We start from the raw sequence: 19,502 nt of genomic DNA, 5'->3' as shown, positions 1-19,502 counted from the left end.
CTTCATGACACCCATGGGCCACATTCTACCATAGCTCTAGGAACATGGGAGACCGCTGGTCTAATCCTCTATTTTTTTTCTTTTTTTTCTAAACTAATTTTACCAACACTTTATTTTTTATCTTTTATATATATTTTTTTGGCCGCGCTGCACAGCATGCGGGATCCTAGTTCCCCAACCAGGGATCAAACCCACACCCCCTGCAGTGGAAGCGCGGAGTCCTAACCACTGGACCGCGAGGGAAGTCCCTAATCTCCTTGTAAAGAAAACGCACTGGGTGAAGGCAGTATCTCTCTAAGGCACCACTAGAACACTTTGGTTCGCTGGGAAGGATAACTGTGAGAGCAGATCTGTGCCTTGAACCCGCCTGTGGAGTTTAATCAGATCAGTTCATTGTCACCAGCAGAGGCCCAGCCCTGGGGTGAGAGGGTCAGGGGTTGTCTTATCTGAGAGTGGGAAAGGGCTGGAAACCATCCCCAGAGGGCCCTCCCTCCCCAGTGGCCTGGGATCTGGGGTTCAGCATGACAGCGGGGGGCCTAACGGGTGAAGGGGCAGACGCAGCTCCCAGGCATACGGGCCCCAGGGTGCGTTGGTGCTTCAGGTCTAGGGAGCATCACCCTCTTGTCTGAGGTCTGCCTGCCTGAGGCCATCCTTTTGAATTCTTTATTCAAAAAGGTTTCCCAGGGCCCAGGGCCCCCTCTCACCTCCATCCCCACCCATGGCTCCCGTTTCTAAAGAAGGGGTGCTGCCCCACATGCCCCTGTGAGGTTCAACCGCAGCTGGGACGCCCCCATACCTGTGCTCGCCGCGGTGGCTCAGCCGCTGCTCCACGCCAGCTTCTGCCTGCTCTGGGCCGGGCTGGGCTGGTAGGACTTGTTCCCGGTGGGTGGGACACACACACACCTCAGCAGCTCTCGGCAGATCCCAGCTCCCTGCACGCACCCAACCCCGGGCAGGGCAGGGAGAGAGAGAGAGGAGGAAGCAGTGCCCTCAGTGGCCTCCACGGACCGGCCAGAGAAGAAACCCCAGCAGATCATGACACTTAACGCAGCCCCGACTCTCCCCCAGTAATGCCCCCCCCCACCCATGGCTCGCACACTCCCTGCAGTTTCCGGGAAGCCTAACCGGCACACCCACCCACAGATGCCAGATGACTAACCCCCAGCCTCCCGCTGTCCTCGGCAGTTCCCCCTGGCCGTCTCCGTCTCTTTTGGGTTCCGGCAGGTGGTTTCGTTCTTGCCACATGTGGTTTTTACCTCCCTCTGTGTGTGGGGTGGCAGCCCCTAGTCTCCGAACCCTGGGCTGAGCCCCTTGTCTTCCGGATCAATAGGGCTGGGCAGGTTGTCTGCGCTCAGTACTCGAAAACAAGCTTTGAGTGGTAGGTGAAAAAGGACAGTGCGGTCGAACGAGTATGGGAAACACTAAGTCGAACAGGTTTCTCTGTTTCAGCGCTTCTCAGAGCCTTTGACATGCCTTTAAGAGGTTGACTGCTGTTGGTAATTGAAGCTGGGTGAAGGGTGCATGGGAGTGCCTTACACTATTCTCTACGTGTGCGTGTTTGAGCTTTTCCATAATAAATGTTTTCTTTTAAATGCTGTATAGCTCCCCACACGTGTGTCCTCCGAACACGTCTGGGGAGATCCCAGGTTATTAAAGGCCGATGCTTCCAGATGCAGCTCCTCCCCACATTCAGGCCATCGGGCCCATGACTGGACGTCACAGCAAAGGTTTCCTGAGCTCCAGCCCAGTTGTTTCCTTCCTCCTATAAAGAGCAAGTCCTACCCTACTGTCTGGGATTGGTCCCCCTGGACACAATCTCATTCAGCTTGTCCTCCAGAGGGACAGTCCTACATTCACATCTGAGATCATGGGATCAGGGCTTCAGAAATGGAGACACCCACGGCCTCAGGGCCCACATGGTCCCCAAGACACCCACCGGCTGTGACCTTCTTCAATCCAACTCTGATTTCTCAGGGCTTCTCCTCCTGGCAGAGGGCTGCTTCCCTGAGTACCATCCCCATGGTTCCCTCGCCTGCAGATGGATCCAGAGGTTGGAGGGTTGACTCCCCCGGGGCAGGGCCAACGAGGGGGTCAGAACCAAAACAGCCCACACAGGTTGAAAATAAACATTTTATGTAAAGACATCCTTTAAGGGAGGTGGAGCTCCCATCGCAGACCTCTCCGGGACGGCTGCCCCAACCCAAGGGAAACGTTGAGTCTGGGCCAAGTAAGAGACAACCTGGGGTCTGAGAGCAATGGAGGGTGTGGAAAGTGGGTGGGGAGAGGGCAGAGTCCAGCTCAGCCGGCTTGGCCGAGAGTCAAGGTGCTAAACTCCTGGCTCCATCGAAGCACGAGGTCCTCGCTCTTGGCCGGGGTCAGGACGGTGTACGTCTCATTCTGCAGACATCTCATGCGGGACACCTGCACGGGGATTGGGCGCACGTGGTCCAGCTAGGAAAGCCAGGAGCCCGAGGTGTCGGAAATTCAAGAACAGGAGGTGGGCGGGCGTAGGCACAGGGAGCAGAGGGAAGGAGGAAACTCAGATGTGGGTTTTTAAAGCGGGGAGGCACACCACGTAGCCCGACTCTCACTTTCAGAAATGAGGAGCCTGAGGCTGGAGAGGAGGTGACTTGGCTCAGACGACTTGGTGAGTAACAGCAAGAGCCAAGGCTGAGGCCTCAGCCTCTCAGGCCCAACCCGGCTGGGGGTTCTTCCCTCCTGGCGTATCCACAGGGCCCCTGATCTGCTGCCTCCCTCCCTCCTGGAACCCTCTGCCTGGGGGCCTGGGAGAGCTGCTCACCCCAAGGCGGGAGGAGTGGGGACAGAGCTCCACGGAGGAGGCTCTGCCCGGAGATGCACCCACTCTCCACACCCCTGATGCTCGGACGCCACGGGGGGCCCAGAACGGACCAGCCCTTGGGGCTGATGGGAGGCAGCAGGGGCGGGGGGGGGGGCGGCAGAGGGAGGGGCTCACCTTCCGGTTCCGGTTTCTCATCCTGCACTGCTGGCTTTTGAAGGCACAATAGTTCGGGTACTGCACGTATTCTGTGTCACAAATCTAAGCCAGGGGCGGGGGACGGGAGGTGGGAAGCCATCAGAAGCCTCACAGACGCCAGCCCTGCAGAGTGCGCCCACGATGGCAGGACCAGGGCACAGAACCAGACCCTCTGCACCTGGGGTGTCCCCTCTGCCCTTCCCGTCCCACCCTCAGCCATGGTTCAGTTGCTGGGAAGAAGCCAGGAGCTGGAGCTGAGAAGGGGGTGCCCTGCTGGTCACCTAGCTGGGAAAGCAGCCGAGCGACGAGGGCCAGGGAAGGGGCACTGAGGGCCCATATGTGGGAAGGGGCCCAAGCAGCGGTCCCATCTCAGGGAGCTTCCTAGGGACTGTTCAGTGCGGAAGAGGTCAGAAGTGCCTCTAATGTATGACCCTGGGCCAGTCACTTCCCTCTATGAACCTCGCCTGCCCATCTATAAATCCAGGGGAGCAGCTGAGGCAGTCCGAGACCCCTTCCAGATCTAGGGGCCCAGGGAGAAGAGCTGGGCGGAGACCTCTCGGCTCAGATAAAAGCCCTCTCTTAAGCTGCCTCTGCTTTTCCTGGTCTTGATTTTTCCTGCTGAACCACAGAAGGGAGGGGCCGGGCTCTCAGCTACAGCAGCTAGTTCCGTGGGGGGAGGTAACTCTGGAGGCGGGGAGCAAAGTTGATCCCATTGAGAGGGAAAGCGCTAGAAGATTTGGGAAGGAGCCTCCAGACTTAGGCAGGGAAGCACTGGGTCACCGTCAGCAGCCGTTTGGGGCAGAGATGAAGTCCCCCACCCCACCCCCTGCAGGTAACCGGCAGAGCTGGGACCAGACCTGTCTCATGCCCCCATGGCCTGTGCCCGCCCGGCCCTCCAGGTTTCTACGCCTTTGCTAAGCGCAATCCTGCTCTCTTGGGGGTCTGGAGGGTCTACTGGGGAGAGGCAGGAGGCTCAGTGAGGCCAGGGGCCCAAGCCCCCCTCCACATCCTAGGGTTCCCCAGAGCAGGGGACCAGAGGGAACCGGGGTGAGCAGGGTGGGGCTGAGCTTTGGGGAAGGCGCTGACCTTGGTGGGGAAGTCCCCATCCTGGAAGCTGAGGAACTCGGTCTGGAGCCAGCTGGCGACTCGATTGTCTTCGCAGCCCTTGGTGGCCAGCCGGGCACACCAGAAGTCCATGCGCAGCCCGCCGTACAAATCCAGCGCGTAAAAGCGGCCCGATTTTAGGGTCCCTACCTGTGGCACGGGGCACAGGGGAGAGGTGGGCGTCCTGGCCCCCCTGCTGCCCCATCCTGCCTGGGGCCTGAGGCCCCCGGCCGCTGCAGGCCACCCTCCTCAGTACCTGGGTGCCGACGGACATGCTCTGGGACGCGAGCAGGGGGCTGACGAAGGGCGTCTTGTGGGAGCTGTCACACTGCTGCCGCTGCAGGCTGGCCTCCGAGCGGCACTGCTCCAGCTTGAGGGAGCAGAACTCACAGAGGGCACATGTAGCCACGTGGCGCCGCCCAAGGCTGTCACAGACCTGAGGAGGAGCGCGGCTGGGGGACTGAGGCTCCCCCGCTTCCGCCCTCCAGAGCCGCTCCGCAGAATGTCTCCGCATTAAGTCTTTTCCAGAAGCTCCTGTGGCTTTTCCCTGCCCCCCTCCCCAAGGGTCCTCAAGGACCTCCCGTCGGCTCTCTGTTTCTTCACCCTTTTCCTGGATTATTTATCTACTCACAGGTAATATTCATCTCCCTGCTGGTGACACCCAAACCTTTACCATCACTTCTGATCTCTTTCCTGAGCTCCAAATCCCCACGGCCAAGTGCCTGACAGACATGTAACTTAGCCCGTCTGAAAAAGACCCATAACCCTCCCTTCCTCTCCGCTAATGATAACGCTAACATTCACAAAGAGTCGGCACAGTGCTGCGCACCATGGCGCTAAGTACCATCATCTCCTTGGGTCTCCACAGGAAGCTTCTACTAGCATAGGTACTAAGCAGGCCTCCGTTGTGTGCCTGACGAGGAAACCGAGGCTCCGTGAGGCTGAGTCAACCGCTCAAACCCACGTCTAGTGTGTGTGGAGCTGAGGCACTGGTCCTGGTGCTTCCAACTCCAAAACCTGTCCTCTGCCCGAGCACCTAGGCTCAGAACCTCCAAGTTCTTGGATGACATTTTGTATGTGGAGCCCGGTGGGGCTCTCTGCCCTGAGCAAGTCTCCCCAGCCTTCCAGGAGGAAGGAGGATCTCGCCCTGCAGCATCGCCAGTCCATCCCGTCAGCGTGTCACAGTCACAAAATCTCTTACGTCGCCTTCCTTGCTCCTCCTAACAGCACACGGGGGACGCATCATCATGTCCCTGACCCCAAATCATGACTGAATTCTCTTTTCTTACCAAATTAAATACAAATGCTTCAGACTGCCATTCGGGATTATTCACATCATGACCCTTATTATCTCTTTGACTCTAAAAATCCAGTGAGCCCTCCACCACTCCTGAACTTCCTACACTCCAAAACAAAAACAAAAAGACCCAGAAGAACTCTCTCTCCAGCACCTACCACACTCCTTTTGTAACGCTACTGAATCCCTGCTCCCTGCGGGCCGAGAACAGCAGTGTGCTCGTTTTTTTGTTTGTTTTTTGTTTTGGTTCCATGTGGAATTTCTTCTCTTTCTTGCCTCAGAGACTTTGCACAAATTGATACTAACCCCTCTAGCAGGAACCTCTACCAACCCCTTCTTTTGCCTGGTTAACTTCTTTTAGCTCCGGGTCTCAGTTTACACATCAGTTCCTCCAAGAGGCAATTCTCCGATCCAGCCCAACGCGACGTTTGTGCTCTCCATCTGCTCTCTGCACTTTGTGCTTGTCCGTCATGCATTGATCCTGCCACACCGTTCTCCGTTTCCGCGTCTGTCTCTCCCACCGGACTCCAGGAGGAGAGGGAATGGGATCTGTTGTACTCATTGCTAAAATACCTAGGACAGAGTTGCTAACATCTCAAATACCTAGCCTGATCAATATTTGAACAAACGGATGAATGGGTGGCATACCAGCTCTCAACAAACATTTGCTAACTTGCACTTTTTGAAAGCCCTGTTTCCTGGGAATAGGACCTGCTGGGTGCTGAGGACACGTCGAGGCTGGGATCTCTCTACAGATCCCTGGAAACGGTTCTATGATCCCTCTGGAAAGAAGAGCTACATCTAAGGTAAAGCCAAGTCCTGCTGGTGGTGAACTGGCTCAGGAGATGACTCAAACCCAACGAGGCGCCGCCACAGCATGAATTCTGGACTGAAATGGATTCCAGACTCCGTCCTGTGACCTCCTCCTTTAAGGGGAGCTGGAGATACCCTTCCAAAGAAGGGATTCTCACTTGGAGAGAATCTCCAATGATGCCTCGGGCTTTATGTAGCCCCGCCCATTAACCGCTCCTGAGGCCCAGAGGATGCCCGGTGAGCATGGAGCCATTAAACAGCATGGTGGGCATACCGACTTCCCGAAACCGAGGATCTCATCCTCCAAGTGCTGCCAGGCCTTGGCTGTAGGGGTTATGACACAGGTGTTCTCCACAATCGAGTAGCACAGTGCCAGCAAGGCCTCCACGTGAGGCAGCTGCAGGAGACTGCAAGAAGACGGCACCGGCTGGGGCAGAAAGCCCACCCACTCTCTTCCCCTCCCCTTAGCGTCTAGTCCTAGTCACACACATTTAGCATGCTGGATGGGGCCCCGGAAGCCTCCAGGCCAACTGCCTCCTTTTGCAAATGAGGAACTGAGATCCAGAAAGGGGAAGTAAAAGTTGCAGTGCTCATCAGGGTCAGAGACAACCCCAGAACCCAAGTCTGGTAGCTCTAGGTTCAGGGCGCACGCCACTACTTCATGTAGAGACGGACGTCTAGGGCAGTGCTTAAGCCCATGACGGCCACACAGCAGGCGAGGCAGGCAGCGGCTAGGTGCACCTGAAGCCCAGGCAGATGTGAATGGGTCTGGAGGCCGAAGCTGGCAAAGGGGGCTTCTCATTCCCAAAGACAGCGGGGAAGGTAGGGCCGGTGGGGCAGACAGAACTTCCTGTACCTGCCGGGGCTCTGGGCTTTCCAGATATTCTCCTCATATACATCATTCATTTCATTCATTTCATCCATTTCCTGCACGGATCGGATGACCTCTTGGATGTTCTCCATCGTCATGGGAGTAGACTCCACTTCCCGCACCCGGGGAGTGAAGGAGAAAGGGTTGGAAGTTACAAATTCAGACTGGGTCTTGGGCTCCAGGTCTGCCTGCAACCCAGACGTCACCTCCAGCGCCTGCTTTGTGCCCTGTCCTTCCTCCCACTCCTCCTCTTGTCCCTCCCGCTCCTGCCCTTGATCCTGGCCGCCCAGGGACAGGGAGGATTGTAGCAGCTCCTCCACGCTGCTGTTAAGCCGCTCGGGCCAGGGCTGGAAGGCCTGTTGTTCTGTGGCTGCAGCAGGGTTTGGGAGGGACCAAGAGAGAGAAGGGAAAGGGATGGTCAGGTTTCTGACCCCCCATGTCTTTGTTCGCAGAGGGACACACATAAACGCAGACAAAAACACATAAACAAACACATACATAAACACAAAGGCAGAGAAAGGCAGCGCAAATTGCACATATTCATTCAGTTGAGCATAAACAACACAGAAGAGAATACAAATATCAAAATAAAAGAACATTACCAGGGCGACAGTGGAGGCAGCGTCACCGGTCCCCTTTCCACCTCCCTTACAAGTGGTCCTCTTCCCTAAGCCACCTCAAATACCACCTTTTGTCCCCCTCACTTAGGAAACACCAGTATTCTGAATACCTAGCAACCAATCCTTTCTAGAGTGAAGATTTTAGCTGGGAAAAGTCCCAGAGCACTTCTTAATGTAGGAAGGTTTTGGGGAGCTAGGGAACATCGGTTCAGGGCAGAGATGTACGTAATGTCAGAAAACATCCTGGGACAGGAAAGCCCTAACTTGTATTCAGAAAAAGCAGGCTCTCCCTTATGTAAACAGCTGCCCATGGCCACCTCCACTGGCTCATCTCCCCACGTCCCTCCCACTGATGCCTTAAACCCTGGGCTCTGGGACTCGTGGGAGGAGAGGCTGGGAGTCTCCCAGGGGCTGGGAGGGTCTCACCTGTGATGTGGGAGGACTTGGGGGAGGTCATCGTCGTGAGCGGCACTTCAGAGGAAGTGTCCACCTCCTTGAGAGTGTTTGGTGAGAGGATTGAGACTGGCTGGGAGCACCCGACCCGCTGCAAGGAGAGAAGCAAAGTGGGAACGCCTTTCCCAAAGGGCGGACTTCTACTCCTGCTTATCCTCCGTCCCTGTCCCTCGGGTCTCCTCTCTCACAGTTCCTGGGCGGGAATGAGGGCACATGGCCCCCGGTGGAACTCTCTAGACCTGAGAAAGGTCCCCTGCAAGATCAGACTCCCGTCTGGCCCACACTCCTGCCTTCAGTCTTTTGCATTTGACTTGAATGACATCACTGACCTGCTGGAAGGGCTTATCTCTGCCTCCTCCCATCCCTCTTCCCTACTTTTCTTGCAGTAACAGGACTGTTCTGACAGTCTGAATGCCCAAGGTGAGACTGTATGCACGTATAATCTGGGTAAATAATGGCAAAGTGGCAGGTAGGGAGGACCTAAGGCTGGCTTGGCGCCACTGCCACCGCCTGTCCCTTGATCCTTGACACCAGATCCAACCTCTGTCCCGGCCTCACCTTGGCGTAGTAGACGTGGTTGGAGCAACGGTACTGAGTAAACTGGCAGAAGGACTCAAACCGGTAGGCATGAGGGAGGTCGGAGCAGACAGCGCCTGGGGAAGGGCGTGCGGCGGAAGTGAACACACCAGGGGGAACGCCCTCTGGGAGGGGGCACGCCCTCTGGGAGGGGGCGGGACGGGGCGGTGGGCTCCCGGGGTCTGTAGAGCCCAGCACGCGGGCTCAGTGTGAGGCGCCAGCCACCCCCTCGCCCCGGGTCCAGCGAGCACAGGTCTGGCCCTCGAGGCGGGCCCTCACCTTCCGGCACCAGGCCGTGGTTTTCATACTGGTCCAGCTGGACGAGGGTGGGGTTCCGGCAGCCGTGGGTTGCGCGGAGCCGGCAGGTGGTCTCTGCCTTCCAGGTCGGGGTCAGCAGCGCAAAGAAGCGCTCATACTCGGTGGGAGAGAGGGGGCTGCCCGGAGTGGAGGTCGAGAGGGTATCCTGGGCGGGGGCCGGTGCCGGAGGCAGGAGCAGCACTGCGGGGCGGGAAACAGACCACGGATGGACCCAACTCCGACACCGGGCGAGCCGGCCCGTGCACACGGGGACCGGGGTGTCTGGCCGCCGAGCCCGCGGGCGAGGGCGAGAGGGCTGGGGCGGGGGGAGGGGCTGGAAGCGGCCGGCCCAGGGGAAGGCGGTTCAGAGACGGTGCAGGGAGGGCTCCGGGGGCGGACGCGCGCTCACCCCTCAGGAGTGAGAGAAGGGAGGCGGCGGCGAGCTGCCTCATGGCCCCGGACGGTCGCCCGTGTTCCCGGGACCGAGCGGCCTCTAACGGGCCGAGCCAGGGCTAGCGGGCGGGCGGGGGCCGCGGGTGCGAGGCCGCCGACGTCACAAAGGGCGGGGCGGGCCACGCGGGGGGTGGGGGACGGGGAAACGGACGTTTGGCCGGGCTCTGTCGGAGGGCGGGTGCGGGTCCCCGCGTGTCACGCTCCAGCACGAGAGGACAAGGAGGGCAGGAGTGATCACTGACTCGGTGCCTTGGACGGCGGAGCTCCTGTGTTGCTCCTTACGCGTGACGTTTTTTCATCTCAAGGTGATCCCATAAAGTGGATACTGTTACTAGCCCTATTTTACAATCTGCCCAAGAAGGGGTGAGGCCTGGAAGTGAGGCGCGCAGAGATGGGACGTACAACACCAAGTCTGGAGAGGGCGCCTCCAGGTAAGGAGCCGAAGGAGAAGCAAGAGGGGGTTCGGGTGAGGAGGAGATGGGGCATAAGGGGGGCTCAGTCTAAGGAGGTGGTTTCCTGGTGGAGGCGGGCCAGACAGCTCACTGGTGTAGGGCAAACTACGTGTTTTTCTGTTTTGTGTTTAAAATAAGTCAGCCTGATACTTAGTCACGTATAAAGCACAAAATACACATTTACTGGAAATTAAGTGAAAGGTATCTAAGGGAGAAAAGATGCAGAATCGTAAAGGTTTTGGAAACCCTGGTCTGAGGCACAGTCCCCAGGCAGCTCGGGTGGTTCCAGAGAAGTTGACAAGTTGTGGATTCTGGGGCAGAGGTACCACTTCTGGTTCCACATCTTGTCCCACTTCTGGCATGTCATCCTCCCACCTTTTAGCCAACTCAGAGGATGCAAAATATGCTTAGCACATGCACTGAAATAGTGTCTCTACAATAAACACAGCAGGCCAACATGTACAGCTTTTATTCACCGACCCAATTCCTTTCCATATGAGATATCTGCACTCCACCCTGCCCCTCCCACTCACAAACCAGGACGAATCCTCTTGGCACAGAGGAAGGGGTGACCCTTCAGCCAGGGCCACAGCCCAGATGATCTGGAGGAGCCCCAGCTGGAAAAGCAGGAAGAGAGTGAAGAAAGTTTATCACGCCATGGCCCCCCACGAGGGGAGGGGATCAGGAGGCTGGGGGAGGGCCCCAGGCTACTGCCCCAGTCCTTAAATACAAAGCAAGGGGAGTAAGAGGACCATCCCTCAAAAATACAGCACCAACCTCAGCATGGAGGCAAAAGGACAGTGGGCAAGACCCCTTCCCTCTGAAGGGGGCGGGCTGAATGAGAGCACATACCGTTAGTGGCTGCAGCAACCCCCGTACCAGGGTCTGGGTGCAGCCTCAGCACCAGGAGTGGGGAGGCGAGGAGAGGGGATGACAACTCTGCGCCACCCACCTCTCCCTGACCCCAGCCAGGCATCCCTCTCCCCACTAGCCCAGGTCAGGGGATGTGGAAGAAACTGTGTTGGAATCCAAGGCCCTTGTCTATTTCTTCTTCCGTTCTTGGGAGCAGCGTGGGCAAAACCTACAAAGGAACGTGACAGAGAAGGGGGAGAGAGTGAGCGAAAGGGAGGATGCCCTCTGTCACTCACTCAGCTCGTGACAGTCCAGCCCCACCGCAGCTCTCACTCACCACTTCCCCCGAGGCTTGGTGGTCAGCCCCACACAGGCAAAATGGAACCACTCGATGGAACACTGGGAAAGGAAGAGGATGGGAGAAGCAGAACTCAGGGACCGGGGGGGGGGGGCAGAGGAAAGAAAAGAACTCCCCCACCCTCCATTCCCCTCCCCATCCTTTAGGAATACTCCCCTATTCCATCCCTTGGGAGAATTCTTGAAGGGTCCAAGGCCAACCAACTCCAACTACCTTTCTCCTATCCCGAAGTCCCCCTATTCAACCGTTACCCCCCTTCTTGTACCCAACTCCCTTCATGTCCACCAGAACCCCCCCCCCATCCTGAGGCAAAACAGTTCTTACATCAGGGTTGTCACAGCCAATCATCTCTCCATAGGAGACCTGGTGACAAAGGCAATAGGTGGGTTCGTTGGGATCCACAGGCATATCCAACACATCAGAGGGGTGGACACTGCCAAAGGTCACTGAGGGCATCCCATACTCAGGGCTTCTGCGTGCCAAGAGGGAGAGAAAGTGTCATCTGCAGGAAGGGAAGCTACAGCTTGAGATGCTCAGAGCCAGCAGAGGAGGAGGTCCTTGTGGGGCTAGTGATCTGTGGCTTCTCCTCTGTATCCAGCAGATACCAAAATGGCAAGGAGAGTTGTTGGCACAGGACACAGCAAAGTGGCAAGGGGCATTGTGGCTGGGGTGAGGTGGCGGGAAAGAGGAGTCTGTCCCTTGGCAAAATGCTCCCTGACACACTCACGTGCGCACAAGTTTTAACTTCTTCTGGGCAGCCTTGGGGGCTTCTTCGTCGGAGTTTTTCCCTTTGGAACGAGCACGGGCAGCCTTCTTCTCCTTTTGAGTCCGGCCTTCTAGGCAAAAGGGGGGGAAGCCAGAAGGCAGGGAGACAGAAGGATGGGTTAAGCCCCCCTCCCCCTGCCCCTCCTCCAAGCCGGTGGCCCTCCCTCGGAGCTGAGGAGCAGGCTGGCTTCTCCCTCGGGGTCCTCGCCCCACCCCTCGCCCCACCTCTCACAGCCCCGCCCCCCTCCTCACTCTTTTTGCCTTTGCTGGAAGAGCTGTCATAGTCACTTGACTCAATCTGCTTCTCCTTCAGATCAGCCTCAAAACGGGCCAGGTCTGTGTCCAGTCGCCGAATGTGTTTGTCCACCTGGGTGGGAAGGAAGGAGAAGGAAGAGCTACAGGGCTGGTTCCAGTTAAAGAAAACAGGCGGAGGCAGATTCTATGGATCTCCCAGACCCAAAACAGATCCCAACACGGCTGAAGGAGGGGGTCTAGGACCCCGAGGAATAGACGGGAGGCAGGTGGGGAGCCACGAACAGGGCCATACCATCTCATAGGTCTGCATGGCAAGCTGCACCTTGTCGTCACCAAATCCCTTGCACTTGCCATAGGCTTCCTGGATCTGTCTGAGAAGGGCCAATTTCTCCTCGGAGCTCAGGCTGCGGGCGCTACTCATATACTCAGTGGCCAACTTGTCAATTTCAGCCTTCAGGTCTACAACAGAGACAGAGGCCTGGTCACAATGGCCCCTGAGTGGCTAGGTGGAACACACTTCTTCCTCTTGCTCCTTGGACCTTTTCCATTGACCATCATAACCTTCCAATTAAAACGTACTGAACATTCCTAGGTACTGTGCCACGTACTCAAGTAATGCAACATGTTCACAATATTTGTTTCAAAGGTGCCTTCGGGTGCTGAAAACATTGCTATCATAGTTGGAACTGAATTCATTGAACCATAATGAGGGATTCCTGGCACCCGGCACTAATACGAAGTGTGTTTTTGTCGCTGTCTGAAGATGCTTCTTTGCAGGGCTTGCTGCCTCTTGAACCATGAACTTTCTCTCAAAAGCCATCTGGTTTCTCGTCTCGAAAACATCCCACGACAGCTCTGAGTGCTACAAACCAGGCTGGGTCATCTGCTGCTGCTGGCTTCCAGGTCTGTACATCTATATCTCATCATTTAAAATTAGGCCCTGGTCCATTCACGGCACAGTTCTTCTACTTACTGCCCACCCTGTTTTGCTCATCGTTTGCAACTTGCTTATATTTCCCATCACTTTTTTTCTGTTTGTTCATTTTAGATATTGCTCCAAACGTTTCTGCAAGGCTGGTGACGTCCCAAGACACTGAGACTTTAGATGCCCACTGCCCAATATTTGGTAGTGCTCACAAAACATGTCGATGGAGAAAAAAGTATGACTGCAACACGGGGCAGCAATAGGTAACAGGGAAGACCTGCGCGCACACTAGGTTTACGCCCCGCTTCATTTGAGGCCCTTGGAGGAAGCTGGAAAAGCATGTATGTAGTTCAGTAATCTCCAACTGGTCTTTCTGTGCATGAACTCAAGAGCTGGAACTGTATTACAAAGCAAGGAGCTGGTGCTCAGCATTCAGCAGGGAGTTCTCAGGGGCCTACGTCCAGGATTTTAGATGATGTTCACCTTTTCATGAGTGAACTTACCAAGAGTAACTTAAATCACAGCTTTAGGTATTCTAACAACAGCTTGTTACATCCTTGGGCACAGTTACATGAGGATGCACCTACATATCCATCAGCAGGTGCTCCAACAAATACCTTTGACCTTGAAGAGACAAACCTGACCACTGTAGTGTGGCCTCAGGCTCTAAATGCATGCCTCCGTGCAGCCAGACTTGCTCAACGCCCAGGCAAGGCCACAGATGGTACCCAGTGCTTCTGTGCGGCTGAAGAATATAGTGTAGAGATCCTGATGTTTGTTAATTGCTGCTCTTCCTTCTTTTTTCCTTTCTTTTTAAGATCTTCTCATGCAGCAAAGTTCCTGTCTACCAACATGAGTTGCAGTCTAAAGCCACAGTGAATTTTGTGACAGTAACATTAACAATCCAATGGAATAGAAACATTCTAGTCTTCCTATAAACGTACTGAACATGGAGAACAGAAATGATTCTAGGCATGACTTTGGTTTTTTTAATTCTTCTTGAGGGAGATATAAAGAGCACAGCATCTTTGAATTCTTGAGGCACTGTCACAATACGCCATGTGTTATGGAAAAGCTGACACACAAATATGGGTCATTATTACTCTCCTTCTAAGAACTGCAAGAGAGAGAGTGAGAGAGAGAGAGAGAGAGAAGCTGCAGCAATCCAGACCAGACGATATGCTAACACCAAACAGAAGAAGAAACGATCATATACACACTCACTATACACTGGACTCCTTACTCTGTACGTACCCTCTGTTCTTTGGTCCAGGTCCCTCATGAGCTGGAAGTTTCTCTGCAGTTCAAATGGGAGGTTTTCAATACCTGGGGAGAAGAGGAGAAATTGAGCCTCCCTGGACGTCCTAGGCCCTACCGCTGCTTTTAAAGAACAGGTCCAAAACAACACTCGGTTTTCCCTCCTTCAAACCGCTGGATTATGTTACAGCACTCATCGTTCTGCTCTCAGGAGAGGTCACGTCCGCCTCTTTCCACAACTAACCCCTCCATCTCTACACAGCTTTCCCACCCTTCCTCCCTTCAGTGACTTTACAAATCAGCCTTTCCCTTTCCTTTCTTTCAATCTCTGTCTCCAAGCTCCTTGCCCTCAACTTACAAATACCCTCCTGGCATCCTCCACCACTCATCACACACACACTTCCAACCTGCTCTCCATACAGTAGCCAGAATTGTTCTTTAAAAAATGCAGATCTGGGCTTCCCTGGTGGCGCAGTGGTTGGGGGTCCGCCTGCCGATGCAGGGGACACGGGTTCGTGCCCCGGTCCGGGAAGATCCCACATGCCGCGGAGCGGCTGGGCCCATGAGCCATGGCCGCTGAGCCTGCGCGTCCGGAGCCTGTGCTCCGCAACGGGAGAGGCCACAACGGTGAGAGGCCCGCGTACCGCAAAAAAAAAAAAAAAAAAAAAAAAAAAGCAGATCTGCTCAAGTCACTGTCCTGTTTATAACCCTCGAGTAACCTCCTACTGCAATATTCCTATTGCTATTCTGCACTTTCTGGCCCTTGCTTCCCTCACACCAGCCCTAACTCACATCAGTCCCTGTCTGTGCTCTCTCTCTGCTGTATCATACTGGCCTCCACTGAGTGCCTTGAACTTGCCAGTGCTCTTCATGACACTTGGCTTTTCACACGCTACTCTCTCTGCCCAGAATGCCCTGCCCAGTCTTCTTCATCCCACCTCCACCATACCTCTTGGCCTTCAAATTCCTGTTCATTCTTCAAAGTTCAGCTCAACCCTGACTGCCCCAAACTCCAACAAGTGCCCTGGATTATGCTGTCATGCTATTTTTTTTTTTAAATACGTATTTCGCTGCGTGGGGTCTTAGTTGCAGTACACGGGATCTTTGTTGCTGCGTGCGGGACCTTTTAGTTGTGGCATGTGGGATCTTGTATTTGCAGCGTGTGGGATCTAGCTCCCTCCCTGACCACGGATCGAACCCAGGCCCCCTGCATTGGGAGTGCGGAGTCTTAACCACTGGACCACCAGGGAAGTCCCTATCGTGGTATTCTGTGTCTACCCTTTTGGGCTCTTATCCAATGTACTTACATAAGTAATTGTGTAATTAGTTATTTGGTATGTCTCCCCAGCTCTCCAGAAGGGTTAGATGCATCTGTCTTCTTCCCTATGTCTCTAGAGTTTAGAACTATGATGTGCATACAGAGGATCCTCAATAAATACTTGAATAAGTGCATGAATACTTAAGTCTCTCTCATAAAAGAAAAATCTCTTCCCATGACTCCACTTCCAACTTTTAAAATGCCTCCACTGCTTTAACCTATAAACTCAGGTTCGCCACCACCAGTTTACTGAGACTAAGCCATCAGTGACTTACCAAGTCAAATGATGGGTTACTAGTCCCATCCTAAAAAAATTACCTTCGCAGGATCTGGCACCATCTTCTCGTCTTCGAATAACTTTCTTCCTCTTAAGATTCCAAATCTCATCACATACTTTCTAGCAATTCCGTCACTGACATTTCCTTAGCCTGTCCCTTAAATGTTAATATTTTCTTGAGCTTACACTTAATTTAATCCTCTAATTTTCTCACTTGCTTTCTCTGAACGATCTCCATCTTATTTACTCTTACAGATACAATTACCATTCCTATGCTTAAATCTAAGTTGAATAAATATGTTACTGTTACTCCTGAATTTCCTATCTTGTTGATGATTTACTGTCTACCTCACTTCCCAAACAGGAAATAGAGAAGTCACCTTAGATTCCTCCTTCTCTCTCAACCAGTCAGTCAGTCAATCCTGTCATATTTAACTCCTAAACACTTCTGTCACTCCCTGAGATCAGGTCCTCATCTCTGACCAGGACTGTTATCCCTAAGTGATCTCCCTATTACCAATGTCATCATGCTCCAATTTATCATGCAACATTTATTTTCCTTTATATAAAAAAATCACTCTATTTAGAAAATCTGTTGGTTCCTCGCTATTTAAAGTGCACGCTGGTGGACTTCCCTGGTGGTGCAGTGGTTAAGAATCCGCCCACCCGCACTGGTTGAGAGTCCGCCTGCCGATGCGGGGGACGCGGGTTCGGGCCCTGATCCAGGAAGATCGCACATGCTGCGGAGCAACTAAGCCCGCGTGCCACAACTACTGAAGCCGGCGCGCCTCGAGCCCGTGCTCCGCAACAAGAGAAACCACCGCAATGAGAAGCCCGCACACTGCAACAAAGAGTAGCCCCCGCTCACCGCAACTAGAGAAAGCCTGCGGGCAGGAACGAAGACCCAATGCAGCTAAAACAAATAAATAAATATAACGTGCAAGCTTCTTAGCTTGGCTTAAACGACCTTGCACAACCTAGCCCCAGCTACCTTCTCCAGTCTCGTTTCCCAATCTTGCACCTCGGAGTCCTATACATTCAAACACTCTGGCCTCACTTTTCCCTGGCTTTGCCACAAACCCATCATAACACCTTTGCTGATGCTTTCCCCAACCTGCAATTCCCTCTCCCTCTCCGCACTCAACCTTCAAGTTTCTATACATCACATCCTCTGTAAAGCTTTACCTACACCCCCAGGTAATGAGCCCCTCCTTCTCCAGTGTTACCTACTGTCCTTTTAATGTATTTCTATTATTTCATTTGTCACACTGTTTTATAAATATTAGCAGAACCTGTGTTCTACTAGACTAGGAGCACTTGAGGGCAAGAGCCGGGTCTTATTCATTCTTGTATATCGCCAGTACCTGCCATTATGTCTGACCCATAGCAGAACCTCAAAAAACGAATGAATGACTCTCAACGGTAAGGCAAATGTAAGGGCATAGGGTGACGGACTCTGTGAAGAGGTAGGTTACACAAATAGCATAAACATAACACCAGATTTCCATTTGATGGGAATTGGATCTTTACTCCAAGAGGAGAAGCCTTCCGGTTCATCATGTGACAGTGGTCACTCGTAACCCCCCATCCCCACGAGAAGCCGCTTCTTCGAAAGAACTGGTTGGAGGAGCCGCGAGCAGATCTTCATCGCTGCTCCAAATGGCAGTGGATGATATATTAATACGAAAGCGACCGATTCGGAACGATTTTAAGAAAATGATATATGCTGAGGCCAGAGACTCTGCAGACGGAGGCAGCAAATATCTTCCTGGCTATGCCCACCAGCCCTTCAAGAGCCGTCCCCCAGCCCTGCCGCGCAGCCCCTCCCCCGTCTACACCCCAGAGCGAGGCCTCGACCCCGGTGCCCCGCCCCCTATTTCTTCACACCCTCCAGTATTTTCTCTCGCTCAACCTTTCACGACTGTCACTTTCTGACCACCGAGACTTCGGAGCCGTGAAGCTCCTCAGCCCCGATCCCCCCGACCCGTCTGTGACCCCTGACCCCCTCCTCCAGCCTGCTCTTACTGTCCAGATAATGTTCCAAATACATCCCCGCAGCCATCTTGAAGCAAAACAAAGCAACTTCCGCTCCGCCCCGGAAGTGACTGAACGCGAAGGGAGCCGAAGAGCTCCTACCCGGCCTGGAGCCCTTCCGCCCTCACGAGGGGAACTTTCCGCCCTCACGAGGAGAACTTCCGCCCTCACGAGACGAACTTCCGGTCTGAGTACAGGGCCCGCCGAGTTGCTTTCGCCTGGCGCAGACACTGGTCCGTGGCGGGTCGTCCGGGTGCGGGGCCGGCGGCGGTGGCCGCCGCGGCCGAGGGCGCCATTTTGCGTCCTCGCTCAAACTTCCATCCCCTCCAGGACGGGGACGTGCGGGCGTGAGAGCAAGGAAACCTGTCTCTTTGGGCTTTCAGTCCACAGAGAGTCCGTCTCAGCAGCTGGGGAATGTGAATCGGCCCCTTTGGCGGAATGTGAAGCTGGCGACCAGAGCAGGTGCCTTCTTCCGCGTCGCTAGTTTCTTAGGAAGTTGAGGAGGCGCCTGGCGATGCGAGGTTTAAATCCTCCCCGTTTCTGTTAACTCGCGCGAACACCAACTCCCCAGGATTATGTTTTAACGTGGGAACAGTTGATTATTTATAAACTCTACTTATAAATACAAAGAACTACTCTCACACAACAAAGCTGCGGCTCTCCACACCTTTTGTCAGGGTTCCTGTCACTTGAGGACGTTCTCGCTTGTAAAGTGACAGAGTGCTTCTGGCCTTGCCCTCCTGTTTGTCTCCCTTTTTATTCGAGTTTGGGTACGATGTTAACCGGCACCGTAATTCTGAAAGGATTGGGGCACGGAGCTGTCACAACGGGGCCAGTTGGATGCCGACTATCACCCTGGTCCGCGACATCACAGCGACAACTACGCTCCTCGTCCGGATGGAAAGCCACCAAGTGCACGACAGGCCGCCACCACACCAGGGACGCAGAACTCAACGCCCAGAGCCGGAGAGTGTTAGGAAGACAGTTTTGGAGATCACTGTCACCCCAAATCACGCGTTCTTAATAAGTATTAATGTCACATGGCAGGTTTTGGTTTGGGGGTTTTTTTGTTTTTGTTTTTTGGACTGTGCCGCGGCTTGCGGGTCGTTCCCCGACCAGGGAGTGAAGCCGGGTGGCGGCTGTGAGAGCCCAAGATCCTAACCACTGGGCCACCAGGGAACGCCCACATGGCAGATTTTCAATGAAACATTTCAGCCACATAATTTAGCTCAAATATGTAAAAAAGGACAAGGTGAAACCCCAGGTTTACTACTGAGCAGGTGGTAGATAGAGCAATAGAATCTAGAAGACGTCCCTCTAATTGCACGCGGCAGACCCTTGGATTATCTAATCTCCGTGCCTATTTCCGTGTCTAGCAAAATGCCTGGTATCCTGCTTACTTCATAGGGTTGTTGTTGTTGAAGTGTGAGGGTACCCTTCAAAAGAGATGCTGGTTGTAATACCTGTGATGAAGGTAGGGCTCTCAATGTCAATTCAACAGTTGGTGAGAACAGGGGAAACGTAGTAAAT

General features: G+C 54.3%; 2 protein-coding genes and 1 long non-coding RNA gene across 10 annotated transcripts; 1 reads left to right on the top strand and 2 right to left on the bottom strand.

Moving 5' to 3' along the window:
• Positions 1-2,116: 2,116 nt before the first annotated feature.
• ACRBP (acrosin binding protein) lies at positions 2,117-9,526 on the bottom strand. 2 transcript variants are annotated; one of them, XM_060167104.1, is made up of 10 exons: positions 9,436-9,526; positions 9,009-9,227; positions 8,712-8,806; positions 8,127-8,244; positions 7,066-7,450; positions 6,484-6,616; positions 4,356-4,535; positions 4,082-4,249; positions 2,975-3,058; positions 2,117-2,451 (listed from the first exon to the last, which is right to left on the bottom strand). In XM_060167104.1, the coding sequence occupies exons 1-10, from the start codon at positions 9,476-9,478 to the stop codon at positions 2,299-2,301; spliced, it is 1,578 nt and encodes a 525-aa protein (XP_060023087.1). In that variant the 5' UTR covers positions 9,479-9,526; the 3' UTR covers positions 2,117-2,298. The 2 variants fall into 2 exon arrangements, with proteins under 2 accessions (XP_060023087.1, XP_060023088.1); XM_060167105.1 differs by having other exon boundaries at positions 2,117-2,421.
• Positions 8,880-15,799, top strand: LOC132530038 (uncharacterized). 3 transcript variants are annotated; one of them, XR_009543626.1, is made up of 5 exons: positions 8,880-8,982; positions 9,785-9,910; positions 12,939-13,064; positions 13,210-13,349; positions 13,905-15,799. It is a non-coding gene; the product is annotated as an uncharacterized LOC132530038 (long non-coding RNA). The 3 variants fall into 3 exon arrangements; XR_009543624.1 differs by having other exon boundaries at positions 12,925-13,064; XR_009543625.1 differs by lacking the exon at positions 8,880-8,982 and adding an exon at positions 8,993-9,112 and having other exon boundaries at positions 12,925-13,064.
• Positions 10,385-18,016, bottom strand: ING4 (inhibitor of growth family member 4). Of its 5 annotated transcripts, none has more exons than XM_060167106.1 (8): positions 17,964-18,016; positions 14,341-14,412; positions 12,454-12,620; positions 12,159-12,273; positions 11,869-11,977; positions 11,466-11,613; positions 11,121-11,182; positions 10,385-11,012 (listed from the first exon to the last, which is right to left on the bottom strand). In XM_060167106.1, the coding sequence occupies exons 1-8, from the start codon at positions 17,998-18,000 to the stop codon at positions 10,973-10,975; spliced, it is 750 nt and encodes a 249-aa protein (XP_060023089.1). In that variant the 5' UTR covers positions 18,001-18,016; the 3' UTR covers positions 10,385-10,972. The 5 variants fall into 5 exon arrangements, 4 of the variants coding, with proteins under 4 accessions (XP_060023089.1, XP_060023090.1, XP_060023091.1 ...); XM_060167107.1 differs by having other exon boundaries at positions 11,869-11,974; XM_060167108.1 differs by having other exon boundaries at positions 11,869-11,974; positions 12,168-12,273.
• Positions 18,017-19,502: the final 1,486 nt, after the last annotated feature.

Source organism: Lagenorhynchus albirostris, chromosome 11, assembly GCF_949774975.1.
Source record: "Lagenorhynchus albirostris chromosome 11, mLagAlb1.1, whole genome shotgun sequence".
Classification (NCBI taxonomy): Eukaryota; Metazoa; Chordata; class Mammalia; order Artiodactyla; family Delphinidae; genus Lagenorhynchus; species Lagenorhynchus albirostris.
This window is presented reverse-complemented; position numbering and strand designations above follow the sequence as displayed.

Bases quoted from the DNA above. Each gene is read 5' to 3' on its own strand.
- ACRBP (XM_060167104.1), bottom strand. From the start codon at position 9,478: ATGAGGCAGCTCGCCGCCGCCTCCCTTCTCTCACTCCTGAGGG. The intron at 8,807-9,008 runs GTGAGGGCCCGC...GCCCTTCCCCAG, and splicing joins CCACGGCCTGGTGCCGGAAG to GCGCTGTCTGCTCCGACCTC. The intron at 8,245-8,711 runs GTGAGGCCGGGA...CTCTCCTTGCAG, and splicing joins ACCACGTCTACTACGCCAAG to CGGGTCGGGTGCTCCCAGCC.
- ING4 (XM_060167106.1), bottom strand. From the start codon at position 18,000: ATGGCTGCGGGGATGTATTTGGAACATTATCTGGACA. The intron at 11,978-12,158 runs GTGAGGAGGGGG...CCTTTTGCCTAG, and splicing joins TTCCAGCAAAGGCAAAAAGA to AAGGCCGGACTCAAAAGGAG. The intron at 11,614-11,868 runs GTGAGTGTGTCA...CTTGGCACGCAG, and splicing joins AAGTTAAAACTTGTGCGCAC to AAGCCCTGAGTATGGGATGC.